The sequence below is a fragment of the Xenopus laevis genome, chromosome 8S (genome assembly GCF_017654675.1).
Source record: "Xenopus laevis strain J_2021 chromosome 8S, Xenopus_laevis_v10.1, whole genome shotgun sequence".
Classification (NCBI taxonomy): Eukaryota; Metazoa; Chordata; class Amphibia; order Anura; family Pipidae; genus Xenopus; species Xenopus laevis.
In genome coordinates this window covers 82,778,068-82,793,129 of record NC_054386.1, presented here as the reverse complement: position 1 = coordinate 82,793,129, position 15,062 = coordinate 82,778,068, and the positions used below count along the sequence as shown (strand labels likewise).

The window sequence follows — 15,062 nt, the reverse complement described above, 5'->3', positions numbered from 1 at the left end:
AGTAATGAACTCTTACTTCTAAAGCCTATTAGATATATGGAGACAGAACTCCAGGGTTCATATAGGTCATGGGACTTGCATTCCAGAATGTTTGGGACCTGGAGTTCTGGATAAGTGGTCTTTCTGTAATTTGGGTCTCTGTACCTTAAATATACTAGAAAACATTTACACATATACTAAACCCAATAGGCTTGTTTTGCCACCAATAAAGATTAATTATATCTTAGTTGGGATCAAGTACTTTTTCATTATTAGATAAAAAAGATTATTAGAAAAAATAGAAATCATTATAAAAAAAAATTATTATTTGATAAAATAGAGTCTATGGAAGATGGCCTTCCCCTAATTCAGATCTTTCTGGATAACAGGTTCCGGATAACCAGGCACACATCTCCTCTAACAGGTTTCCAGATAAAGAATCCCATACCTGTGTAGGGGACTGATAGATGTATTCCCTATTTATATTGCAAGCCCGTAAAGTTTGGCCACTTAAGGGCCCCTTAGTTATACAGGAGCTAGACTTAATTTCCTGGATCAAAGCATGACCCCTAATTATGCCAAGATTAGCCACTAGGTGGCACTGTGTCACCAAATATAAGATGAGCACACATGTGCTCAGGGTCTATTTTGCCAGCCCCTTCCCCCAGCAGGCAGGAAGGGTTTGTACTTGGAACCTAGACAAGGTCAGGTCTAGCAAAGGTAACTTTCACAGATCACTCTAGGAGTGATTTATAGTTAGGATAATTATCTGAGCAGCTGAGGCTCCAACGAAGAGTATTGAGTAGGATTATGATGTCAGGTACTAATTGCCCAGAAGTATGGACTACACATTACATTACAGAGTTTGCTCTGTTTAGGGAAAAGGCTGAAAGCTGGGGGTACCTTCGTAGATGCTGTGTATGCGATCGTCCCTGCAGGAACTTATACTGACCACTGGAACTTGTGAATATATCTAATGTTATTCTATGTTGCTGCTGATCTCTCATTGAACTCCTATGTGGATGTTGTTCTTTAATAAATAAGTTCAATGGTTAAGTTGCAAGAACCATTGGGGCCCAATTATTGTGCATTGTATCCATTAGCACAACAACCTTCCTCCACATCGTTGCGAGAGCCCATCCCCTGAGAATCAAGGTTCATCCAAAGCAGTTATTGTTGGTAAAGCTACTAGCTGAGAGTAATGGTGCCACTCATTTTACTATATCATGAAACCTGTATAATCAATATTTTGTAAGGGTTACCGACATTATCACTTATGCCTTTCTCCTCAGTGTACATGCAGTACTCTAACATATAACCTGTTACAAATTACTTAAATCTGCATTTAAACTTACATAATTCACACCCAGAACTTTTGCCTTGGTTTTAAGCACTTGATATCTAATAAACATAAACCTCAGTGTTTCTTTTTATATTGGTAAAAATACAAAACACGTCTTACTTATTTGCCATCAACTGTTTATGAATTAGAACTTCCAGCATTCCTTAACAGCATTGCAAAGTCCTGGTTTAAAGGAGAAGGAAAGTCGTTTCACACTTGGGGGTGCCAATTGTTAGGCACCCCCAAGTGATTGTATTGACTTACCTGGTGCTCCTATCGACAAAAAACTGTCCAGTGAGCACCACGGAGTGGCACCCCATTTGGCACGTCAAGTGTGAAAGACTTTCCTTCTTTTTTAAATAGAGAGTACAAATTTACTTGCCTTCATCGTGTAAAACAGATCTCCTGGTCCATACAGTAACATCTGCAATACATGATGTTCATGGAAAACAAAACAAACTGTCACCAGAAGAACATATTTAGTTGATCCACCAACTCATACATTTAATGAGACCACCTTGTGGTATACTTTTTACTGTACTCATATGGTATGTGCTGTCTCATTACATGGAAGATTGGAGCACTGACAGCTCCACTAGTAACCACTTTATTGCAGAAATGAACGGCCCTATAATTTATATAACCTATATATCTGGGTTAAATAGGCTGTTTTGCTTCTGTGCATGCAGTTGAATGGCACACATCTCCTCTCAATAACCAGGACCGCCATCAGAAATCGCAGGGCCCCATACTACAAAATTTCCTGGGCTCCCTGGGCTGCGCCCACCGCAAGCCCCACCTATAGGTCCGCCCTCCCCACCCCCACAGGTCCGCCCCCCACCACACAGTAAAAAACAAAAAAAATATTGGTGGCTAGGGTTCCCACATGTTAATAAAAAATAAAAAGATATTGGTGGTCAGGCCCCCCCCATAAAAAAACATTTGTGGCCAGGGCCCCCCCATTAAAAAATGTTGGTGGCTGGGACCCCACATGAGAAAAGAAAGATTGGTGGCCAGGGCCCCCCCCAACATTATGAGAAAATTGGTGGCCAGGGCCCCTTAAACGTCCATGCCTTCCCGGAGTCAGCAGCTGTCAGAAAGATGGGGGTCCGGCTAATCATGTAAGTGTGGCGTGGCAGGGCCCCCCTTACCCTCGGGCCGTGGTTTCTCTTTAATACCCATCTTTGACTCATTAGTGTTCATAGTACATTTTTTTTCTGCATGTATTATCTGGGATTATATCTTTTACCCTGTCCCAGCACCTGTTACTTTTTCATGTTTCGTGTAGAATTGCATTAAATAAGGATAAGTCGTTTCTTTTGTTGTCTTTGAGTGCCCGGCTTTTTTCACTATTATACTAGAGCACTCCGTCTCTGCAATCAATCTTTCTAAACAACCATATTCATGACAAGGGAGAGATGGAATGGCAAAATGTAGGTCATAGATTGATTTCATTATATAATCTTGAAAGTAGTTTCCTTCAAGCTATGTTATCTTTCTTCCTAGAGAAAAATGGCATTACTCCTTAAAGGGACATTACAACAATCAATTATGAATTCTCAAAGCAATAAAATATTTAAATTGCCTTTCTTGCTGAGTTAAACAGGGTATATTCCATTACTAAGAGGCGTTCCATTCATAAGTAAGTGCATGAAAATGCTAAGAAAGCTTTCTACTATTGTATGTCAAACTGGCCACCGGAGGCATTAGTCTCACTAGAGAATATGGGTGTGATTTGGCCATTCTGAAAGAAACAGCATGGCACTTCTCCCTTGTGATACAAAAGACAACTCCCTATGATATGTTCTTCCAGAATATATAAAAAGGCAAAAAGTACACAGTACATAATATACATAATTATACATTATTTGAGTTCTCTCTTTCATTCTGTTGCAAATGCAGTTTCCATAGGAAGCCACATAATACTGCATGTCCCAGGGATGTTGGTATACTCACATGATAAACTCTTATTATTAAATATGGTCTGTTAAGGAAAAATAATTCTTAGTATCCTAATACCTAGGTTTATGCTATAGTTACCCAAGTTAAAATTATAAGAATGACAATTGCATAGCCAGCACAGTTAAGTCCTACTATATGCCAGAAGTGATGACCTTTCTAGTGGATTTATGGTAAAATGCAGTAAATATAAGGGACACAGCGAATCCAGGATTTGGTCAGGGATTCGGCCTTTTTCAGCAGGATTCGGCCGAATCCTTCTGCACGGCTGAACGGAATCCTAATTTGCATATGCAAATTAGGGGCAGGGAGGGAAATCACGTGTCTTTTTGCCACAAAACAAGGAAGTAAAAAATGTTTTCCCCTTCCCACCCCTAATCTGCATATGCAAATTAGGATTTGGTTCGGTATTCGGCCGAATCTTTCGAGAAGGATTCGGGGGTTCGGCCAAATGCAAAATATCGGTTTCAGTGCATCCCTAGTAAATATAATAAGAAATATCTGCCAGAACTACTGCATTGTACACATCCCACATAGATTTTAGCTTAATTTTGCATCTTTGAAAGACACAAAATAAAAAAACAATGTAGACATAAGGTTAAAAACATGGAAGAATAGGCATATTTACACTACAGCAGGGTTTTTCAGTTCCTTGATGTTCACATGCCATATTTATAATCCATAACCAGAATACTGTACTGTATTTAGACATCATGCAAGGCATCCCCTTCCCAACTCTTACTGAGCAACTACTGCTCCATGTGCCTCCAAGATAGCAACTGCACTATTCTCTTTCTCTGGATAATTGCAGCAGCTCCACATTGCCATCTAGTGATGCACAAGCCATCAACTTCTTTATTTTTTAAAAGCAAAGTCATGAAAACAATTGATCATATTTGGAAATGATGTTAGAATTTGTGCAGTGAATGCTGCCAAGAAACCAAAGTAAATAAGAATGAAACGGGTAAGATAAACAAACACTGACAAGACAGAGTGCATTTGGCTGTATGACCTTGAAGAAACGAATCCCGTGATTTTATATTTTTTGGATATGTTTGTTTGTTTCAGAAAATGTAAAGTACTGGGTAATATTGAAAATATGGAGAGGCAGAGTATAGATCTTGTGGCAGTGTTCATCTTTCAGGCCTGTATGTATTCCCTGGAGTTCAAACATTACCTACTTGTAGTACATGCTGGTTCTCATTGTCTATCTGTGCCTAGTTTGGGAGATGAGATCTCTCTATACATGTATAGCATTTGTATACAGTGATGATCTGTCTTGTTTCGATTCACTGAAAAATTTGGAAAAATTCATGAAAAGTTAGCAAAACGAATTGAAGTCAACGGGCGTCAAAATAATTTTGACGCAAGCGATAATTTTTAGCGCGACTATTTTGTCCAAATGCATTAAAGTCACTGGGCATCTGAATAATTTTGACGTGCGCAAATTTTCGGCGCAGTTTCGGGCAAACATTCGCCAGCGGCAAAACACAGCAAATCCATGCCTGCCGAATTTATTTACTCATCACTATTTGTATATTATGTCTATATGTATTTTAGCATGTATGTATGCAATCTCTTTGTGTCTGTCTAAGAGTTTTGCAGTATATTTATAATCTAATTTTGTATGTCTGGCATTCGTATAGGATGTCTGCAGTTTCTTTGTTTATTTGTCTTAGACTCAGACAGCATATCTATAATCTATTTTTATTTGAGAAGGACTGGTACCATGTGTCTAACTCATGTGTGGGTGTTTTGGAATGAAACGGTATACTTGTTATCCATTTTGTTTGACTGGGACTTATTCAGCATTTCTGCAACCTCTTTGTTTGTCAGAGAACTGAACATATACAGTATGTCTGGGTAGTTTGTCTGCGATTGTCTGGAAACGGTGTATTTTAATAGTAGTCTAGCAGTTGTATATGTATCTGGGAGATGTGCATGAGTACCTGTGCATATCACTGAAAGCTGGTGCTTGTCTAGGAGTCATATATCTGCCTGCAGTCTGTGTGGCACAAGTGACTGGAGAGCTGTGTGTCTGGAAGCTGTGAATCCCTGAAAGCTCCATTTGCCTTGAAGCTTTTTGTGCCAGAGCCTCAGTAAATGAAACTGTATGTACAGTGCTGCGCATAAACTGAATGTACAAATGCAGTGCATGAAGATGAGGCTGTTGAACATGCCCCCAGGCCTCCCTACAGTGAGTCAGTGATTTATGGATAATCTCCCAACCATACAGGTGAAAAAGTCAAAAGCACATGTTTGAATTATCAAAATGATCTATTCACTTAATGCTGTGTGAAAACACAAAATGAAGGGTGTCCATGTAAAGGATTGGGAGCCACTGACATTAATGATGTTTGGCTGCTCTGTTATTGGTATATCTTATCTAAGGGTCAGGGCACACAGGCAGATTTGGGGAGATTAGTCGTCCGTTGACAAATCTCCTCTTCTCCGAGGCGACTAATCTCCCCAAACTGCCTCCACTGCCTTTCCGCCGGCAACAATGTAAATCACTGGCGGGTTGGCACTCGGAGGAAACTTCAGGCGACTTCGGAAAACAAATTTACATTTTAGCCGACGGGAAGGCAGGGGAGGCAGTTCGGGGAGATTAGTCGCCTCGAATGAAGAGGAGATTTGTCACCGGGCGACTAATCTCCCCGAATCTGCCTGTGTGCCCTGACCCTAAAATGGAAAATGATCACATGAAGAAAGCCCTTTGTTTTGCCATAAAGTAGCAGAAGTCTGCACAATGATGCAATTTAATGTAGTAGTCAATTAGTTATTGAGTATTATGATGTACTAAAGCTCTCATGTTTTACTTTCAGGTTATTACACCTGATCATGGAAAGGCTTGTCATTTGTCTGCTAATGATAAGCACATCTGTGAAGACCATGATGTGCCCCAAGAGATGCTCCTGCCAAAATGTATCTCCATCTATAACTATCCTGTGCACCAAGACCGGCCTTCTCTTCGTGCCCCCTACTATTGACAGGAGGACAGCAGAACTCCGACTTATGGATAACTTTATAACCACTCTTAGAAGGAAAGACTTTGCTAACATGACAGATTTAATCCACTTAACTCTTTCCAGGAATACAATTAGTCAAGTAATGCCTTATGCGTTTTTTGACCTTAAAGGCCTCCATGCTTTGCACTTGGACAGCAACAGATTGACTTTTGTCAATGAAGAACATTTGAGGGGTCTAATTAATCTCCGACATTTGATCCTTAGCAATAATCAATTACATTACATTGCTCCAGGGTCATTTGATGATTTCATAGACACCCTGGAGGATTTAGATTTGTCCTATAACAATCTGGTCGATATACCTTGGGAAACTATTGGGAGGCTTTCAAGTGTTAACACAATGGGGTTAGATCACAATCTTATCGATTATGTCCCTGAGGGGATATTTTCCAATCTGCATAAATTAGCTAGATTAGACATGACCTCCAATAAACTGAAAAAGATCCCACCAGATCCACTGTTTTCTAGAGTTCCTGTATATGCCAAATCAAAAGGTTCTCCATTGACTTCTTTGGTACTAAGTTTTGGTGGCAATCCTCTTCACTGCAACTGTGAGTTGATGTGGCTTAGACGCCTCACCAGAGAAGATGACCTGGAAACCTGTGCCTCGCCTGCAGAGTTGATGGGAAAGTATTTTTGGTCAATAAGGGAAGAAGAATTTGTGTGTGAGCCTCCAATGATAACTCATTGGACTTCCAAACAGGTGGTCATGGAAGGTCAAAGTGCGTCCTTGAAGTGCAAATCTGTTGGAGATCCTGATCCTTATGTTCGGTGGATTTCTCCAGATGGGAAACTAGTTTCAAATTCTTCCAGGACTATATCTTATGACAATGGAACTTTAGATATTATCACAACTATATTCGCAGACCGTGGAAATTTTACTTGTATAGCATCTAATCCAGCAGGAGAGTTAACAGCCAATGTACAACTCATTGTAAATCCTTTTCCTAATCTTGCCAACAGCACCAATTGGAATAAGGAAACAGAATCAGGCCTTTTAGATATATTAACACCCGCCAAGTCTAGCATTCCTTCCAGTGAAACAAAAGCTCTTAATGATAAAAAGGTTTTGGTTGCTGAGTTAACCTCATCCTCGGCTCTCATCCAGTGGCCTCCCCAGAGTCACATTCCAGGTATAAGAATGTACCAGATCCAGTATAATAGTTCATCAGATGACATTCTCATTTACAGGTAACAAATTTAACATATCTGTCTATTTTTTAAGGTTTTTTTCAGAAGTTTATACTTTATATAAATTAAGTTAACTATTTATATTAGCGAATAAAAGCATTAATCTCTGAATCAAAGTTAACATGCTAAGTAAATAAAGACAAAAAGGAACACCAAGAGCTCCAATAGTGTAATATGTTTTTACAAGGAGTAATGGTAGAGTAAACAAATTAATACTCACAAACCAGGGTTACCGATAGGCAACCACTGTATAGGCAGGTGGGGAGATTATCCTGACCCCACTCAGAAATAAGACGTCGCTCTCTGTAGAAGAAGAAAACGGGGATAATACCCCTCCACTCGGGGTGGACTCGATATATAAGACAAAACAGAGGCGCCAAAAGGATAAAATTAGCTAAAACACTTAAAAACCCAATGGGTAATTCAGAGGAGGTAGTAGTTGACTTACCTCCTCCAAGCAGACACCAACGAAAGTGGTAATTTTCAGTAATAGTTTATTCACAAAACAGTATTGCAACGCGTTTCGCAGGCATTTCCTGCTTCATCAGGCAATGTGGAACGGGTCTTTGTATAAACACGCCAGGCGCCTCTGTCAGAGTTGAATAAACTATTACTGAAAATTACCACTTTCGTTGGTGTCTGCTTGGAGGAGGTAAGTCCACTACTACCTCCTCTGAATCACCCATTGGGTTTTTAAGTGTTTTTAGCTAATTTTATCCTTTTGGCGCCTCTGTTTTGTCTTACTGCTAAGTAAATGTCTTATTGATCAAAATGTCTAGCCAATGTGAAACAAAATGTATTGGAAGCCAGGTATTCCAAATGGTTGACTTTGTCAGGGCCAGATGGTAGTCTATTGCTCTATGGACAATCATACATTTGAAGGTGGCATTTTTTGAAAATGAAATATCTGTTTAAAATGAAATGTCACTATTTGGTAGACTATAAGGCTTTATGCGGATCAATTAGTAGAAGAGGGCTCACAAGCAGCTTCCACCAGCGACAGACTAACCTGAAGATGAAACAGGAAGAACGCGCTGTGAAAAGAGGCCGGAGAGTCCAGACGAAGTAACTGAAGTATGAAGGATGAGGTCAAACAGGTCCGGGTCAGAGGCAGGCAGCTCAGATTCATAAACGGAGTCAGGCCGGGGTCAGATGCAGGCAGATTAGGTTCGTAGTCAAAATCAGGCCGAGGTCGGGTGCAGGCAGAGTTCAAGCGAGTCAGGAATAGCCGGGTCAACAACAGGAGATCAAATATATAACGCTGGGGTCTCTTGGAAATGAACTAAGATAACCTAGCAGTTTGTTTGTATGTCAACTGAGTTGATATAGGCCTGGCGTGAACTCGCATGCGCAAAAACGCCGGGAGCGACGCAACGCACGCACGAACATACGCAGCGCGCGCAAAGACGCGCACGCGACAATGCGCACGCGCATCAAAGCGCACGCCCGCGCACATACGCACAGGCGCGCTTTCGCCGGCGACTGCGACAAACTACTTGCCTGCAAGGACGGACAGAGCCAGACATCCCTTCCACACAACGGTGAGTAGCCTTACAGTAGACCTTATTAACATGACTTTACCAATGGGGTCTTTCTATTCTGTATCTCAGCCTGGCTGTTATCTAGCTACAAGTATCATAGCAATTACAATGATCTCTAAATGCCATATACAGTAAGTTAGCGATTGATTTGATGATCATATTTAATATTTAACTTAGGGGCCCATTCACTAAACTCGAGTGAAGGAATAGAGGAAAATAGAGGGAAAAAACTTTGATTTTCGAATTGGTTTTTTTGGCTACTTCGACAATCGAATTGGCTACTTCGACCTTCGGCTACGACCTTCGACTTCGAATTGAACGATTCTAACTAAAAATCGTTCGAAAATTCGACCATTCGATAATCGAAGTACTGTCTCTTTAAAAAAAAAAACTTCGACCCCCTAGTTCGCCACCTAAAACCTACCGAGGCCAATGTTTCCAAGGTTATATCGAAGGATAATCGTTCGATCGATGGATTAAAATCCTTTGAATCGTTCGATCGATGGATTAAAATCCATTTAATCGTTTGATCGAATGATTATTCCTTCGATCGTTCGATCGAACAAATTGCACTAAATCCTTCGATATTCGAAGTCGAAGGATTTCAATTCGGTAGTCAAATATTGAGGGTTAATTAACCCTCGATATTCAACCCTAGGTAAATGTGCCCCCTAGTGTCTGCCCATATTGTCATAGTTTTTCTCATTCATTTTTGGCTTTCAACCAATATCTGATTCTTAAGAATTAAAAATAAACGGAGTAAATTAAAAAAATACCAGTAGCAAACATGCTTGGCTCACTGAGCTCCGGTCATTAGCTCAGCTTGTTCCCACAGCGTTCTGTTTTATAGCCCTGTAAATGGTTCTATGCTACATTGCTCTGTCATTCAACTGACTGGCATATCGGCCCAAACTCATCATTTCATTGTAGTGTGGTGCTTAGCATATTAACAGTATGGCAAATGCTGTGTCTCTCCAAATGTCCCAGCTTTGTCACCAGCGCACTTGGAACTCTATCAAGGCGAGATTGAAAATCAGGTCAAAAGCTGCAGCTTTTGGAATGGTAGATATTCCCTTGCTGGAGATATGTACATTGCAGATCAGCCAATCTGTTCATCCCATTCAGCTTTTGAAGCCTTCATAACTAAGACTTTTTTAAAGGAGAAGGAAAGCTCCAAGACAGTTTATTGCCAATAGATTAGCCACAATAGTGCAAGCTAGAACACTATATTTATTCTGCAGAATGCTTTACCATGCCTGAGTAAACAGCTCTAGACACTGTCTCTGTTTGTTTAGGATAGAAGCTGCCATATAAGCTTGGTGTGACATCACTTCCTGCCTGAGTCTCTCCCTGCTCACTAACAGCTCTGAGCTCAGATTACAGCAGGGATGGGAGGAGGGAGGGAGAGGACAAACTGAGCATGCTCAAGGCCGTGCCCTGCAGGTTTAAGCTGAAAACAGGAAGTCTGATACAGAAGCCCATGTGTACACAATAAAAGCAAAGAAATGTGGTGTTTCTTTTGACAGAGGACTCAGAGCAGCATTACTTTGAGGGTTTACTGGTGTATTTATATAGACCTTTCTGATAAAGCTTACTTCATTTTAGCCTTTCCTTCTCCTTTAAGCATTTGTATATACCCCTGTATTATTAGTGGTATACAGCAGTAATCAAAGACTGGTTCATGAGACATAGGCGCAGATTTAATAAAGGGCAAAGTGGCAGTCGCTAGTGAAAATTTGCGAGAAATACCATCTGCAGGGACATCACCAATTTACTAACAGACGTAGAGCGAAAGTGTTCATTGCCAACAAAGTTTTGCGACGTATCGTCAGGCGAATTTTTGATCAGGCAAACGACCATTACTCCACAAAGTGCGAATTTTATGGAACATTACCTCTTTCACAAGAGTTTCCTTCACCAGCTTAGACCTGGCGAATTGATAAGATTAAGCTAAATCCTCCTCAATCTTATGTCAGTGACATCATATCCGGTATGCCCGAAAACTCATGAAAATTATAAAAAAAAAGGCTGCCATTTTTCATATTTTAAAGTGGGATTGTCTTTAAGGGGCAGATTTATCAAATTTATCAGATTTATCGAATTTGAATTTTCAATTTTTTTTATGGTCAAACTCGGCTAGGGAGTTATCCAAACTTGATTTAAATTTGATCTTCGAGATTTATCATACTCTGGCACTTGCTGTTTAAGTCAATGGGAGAGGTCGAGGGATCAATCCGGAGATGTTTGCAGCCTTTCTGACATTCGAGTTTTTATCTGAGAAAAAACTTGAATCGAGCGTGATTGAATTCGATTTGAATTCTATTTGAGTTTTTGGGTTGTTTAAACTCATCCGAGTTGGAGAAATTAGATTTTAATGATAAATTTCAACTAGTCGAATTTTGAATTGATGGGAGTTTATGGGAGTTTTAACAAACTCACATGAATTCGAAATTCGACCCTTGATAAATGTGCCTCTAAAAGTTGTAACTATCAAACATTTTTGTTTTATCAGTTTTTTTTACCATTTGAGGGGCATGCCACATTTGTTTTAGGGTGGGCTCATGTCTATGGCATTAGAGGATCTCTTTTGTCTTTATTTTGCTTCTCTGGGCATTTTTAATAATAAGTGGCCACTTCAAGCATTTGCAGCAACACTGGGTCGGACTGGGCCGGCGGGACACCGGGAAAAACCCCCCAACTCTTGTGGGCTCCACCAGCCCAAATCCACACCCATATCCGCTTCCTTAGTCGGGAGGTCACAGCAAAAACGTAGCGTGCATACGTCACGCATATGCACACAAACGCGACATTACGTGTATGCGCACAAATGCAGAGTTGTGCGTATGTGCACAAATGCAGCTTCGTGCACCGACGCAGCGAGGGGGGCCCTGGAGCAGTAACCCCGGTGGGACCCGGGCCAACCAGTTCAACCCTGCACCAACATCTCTAATAAAGATATATATATATCCCGCCCTATTCAATTTGACCAAAGTGAAAGAGTACTAATGAATTTTTGCTAGCCAGAAACAAACGTTAGCAAAAGTTCATAATGAAATGCTTGCACTAATTGACAAATTAATGCTTGCGAAACTTCGCCAGTGTTCGGCTGTCGAGACGCAACTTCACATTTTAGTGAATTAGCGTATGTGCTGCATATATAAGTCTGATAAAGTGACGCAAAGTGTGGCGGAGCCTTCGCAGGCGAACATTCGCCCTTTAGAGAGCTTGCCCCAAACTGTTTCTCCAGGCAGCCAAGCCAAGAAGATTTTCAGAATTCTTTCTTCTGTTTGAAGATGGTTTGTAGAACAATTTGCAAGTGATGAAATCTATATAAGTAACAATATTATGAGAGTAGCATGGTTAAAGACATTAGATCCATTTTAAAAGAAAGGGTTAGTGGTGGGAGAACTAAGGGTAACATGCACAAAGCAAGAGAACATTTTTAAAGTTCATTGCACCCATTATTTAAAATAGTACATTACATTTCATCACCTTTATTATCCGAAAAAAGAGCTAACAAGAAAAACAGCTTTGTGTTCGCAAATTTTATTTTCCATTTCACAGCATCAGACTAATTGAGACACTTGAGTTGCAGAGCTGTAAAGAGTGAATTATCCCTCACATCCCAGACTCATAATTTCGAACAAAGTAATAGGCTTTTCAAAGACCAAATTCATAAATTCCGCCTTTATTCTAACAGCAAAATCGTCTCAGATATGGATTTTCGCAGAAGATATAAAGACAAGCCTTTATTAAATAGTGCTGAAGTGTCGTGTAATTGTGCCATAATTCTGTATTTATGTGGGATAGTAATAATCGGTATAGTCTTAGAATTAGTATAGATGGGGTGCAGAATGCGACCTAATGTGTCAGGTTTCACTTAATTACCCAGTAAATATCTGAAACAAATTATCTAGCACATATTCTCAAACTGCTTTTGTGACAATATAAGATTTTAATGCTGTAATTATCATAATCCTTTATTTATAATCTTCACAGGAAATATTGGCAAAATGCACAGAAACTAGTGGAAGATTTAAAAGAGTGAGGAGCTTTCTTCCTCATGGGATTGCAGCAGACAGGGAGGCATCTACGGCAGAAATTATTTTGTGTTCTTGATTTTTTAGTGCAATGCTCCAATCATGTTAACTTTTGGTATGTTACAGAATGGGCCACTTTAAGCAACTTTTCGATTGGCCTTAATTTTTTTCTTTTTTATAGTGTTTTTTTAATTACCGTATATACTCGAGTATAAGCCGCGTTTTTCAGCCCCCAAAATATGCTGAAAAACTCTACCTCGGCTTATACTCTGGTCAATCGCAAAAACGATCACTGGCGTCCAAGAATAGTCTCCAAGAATTCGTCGGCTTTCAAGAATGGTCGCCGGCATCCAAAAACGAGCCGCTGGCACCTTCAATGGGAGCAGAAACCCTCAATTTTTTGATTGAAACTTACCAGAAGCTGCTGCATTTCTCACGCTAGGCTTATACTCGAGTCAATAAGCCTTCCCAGTTTTTGGAGGTAAAATAAGTTACCTCGGCTTATACTCGGGACGGCTTATACTCGAGTATATACGGTATTCTTTTGACTCTTTCCAGTTTTCAAATGGGGATCACTGACCACATCTAAAAAACAAATGCTCTGTAGGGTTACAAATGTATTCTTATTGCTAATTTTTATCACTCTTTCTAGACATGCCATCTCCTACTCACACTCCAGTCTCTTCTTTAAAACAATACATGGTTGCTTGAGTAATTTGGACCGTAGCAAGCAGATTGCTGAATTTGAAAACTGGAGATCTGCTGAATAAATAGCTAAATAACTCAAAAAACGCAAATTAAAACCAGCGTCCAATTGTCTCAGAATATCATTCTGTATACGAAATAAACAGTTAATTCAAAGATGAACAACCCGTTTAAACGAACTTTGTTATAGATTAACCTACTGTAAGCAACTTTTCAATTATTTCTCAAATGTTATTATTTTATGGGTTTTAAATTATTATTATCCTTCTTGTTCTGCATTTTTCCAGGTTGAAAAAAATAAATTCTGGTTGCTGCAGTCAAAGTGCCCTAGCAATAAAAGTTAACTGGGAGGCTATAGTTTATTGTTATTCTTGCTTTTTTTATTATTATTATTCATTGTCAAGATTTCTGGTTAGGTTTCACTGATATTAAAATTTAAAAACAGGTACACAAGGGAGGTTTATAAAACACTAAGATGGGCCCAATCCTGCAAAAACTGGCATTTCTAAAAGGCTGAATTCTATCTATAACGCTGTTTTAAATGCAGTGCTATATTCTGCATTACCTTTGGACAGAGATCACTGCTTTCACCTAATGAACCTCCCTACAATTCCCAGTAGGCAGTGGCGGAACTACCGGGGGAGCAGGGGGTGCGAGCGGGCCAGGGCCCGCACCCCTCTCAGGGCCCCCCGGCAGGCCGTTCGCCGTCACGCACCAGTGCCCGCCCCCCTCAACGAACGCTACTGCCAGTAGACCATGTGTTATATGGGAATTTCTTTCAAGCGAATCCCTTGATGGATGAGGGTTAAGCACTCGGATATCACACACGCTTGAGTGCCAGGGGTTCTTTAAAATAGTGGTCAACTGGTTATTTTCTGGATCCTAAGCAGTCTCTTTGATCTTACCTAAAAAAGGTACAGAAAACAATTGCTTCACAGATACTTAGGGGCAGATTTATCAAGGTTCAAAGTGAATTCGAGGGAATTTTCTAAGTAAAAAAATTCGAAATTCGAAATAATTGATTGGATACTTCGACAATCGAATAGGATACTACCACTTTGAATTTACTTCGACTTCGATTTGAAGTAAAAATCGTTCGAATATTCGACCATTCGATAACCGAAGTACTGTCTCTTTAAAAAAAACTTAGACTTCAATACTTCGCCAAATTAAACCTGCCGAAGTGCTATGTTAGCCTATGGGGACCTTCTACAACCATTTTCTAAGCCTTTACACATCAAAGTAAAATCGTACGATTGTATGCTAAAATCGAACG

The 15,062-nt window shown here is 40.0% G+C and overlaps 1 protein-coding gene across 1 annotated transcript in view; it reads left to right on the top strand.

Annotated features, from left to right (window-relative positions):
- Positions 1–15,062, top strand: part of lrfn3.S (leucine rich repeat and fibronectin type III domain containing 3 S homeolog) — a 314,470-nt gene that overhangs the window by 276,607 nt on the left and 22,801 nt on the right. Inside the window, exon 4 of the mRNA XM_018233277.2 lies at positions 6,106–7,500. Coding sequence (XP_018088766.1) covers positions 6,122–7,500 — 1,379 coding nt within the window. The 5' untranslated portion in view covers positions 6,106–6,121. The remainder of the gene's footprint in view (positions 1–6,105; positions 7,501–15,062) is intronic.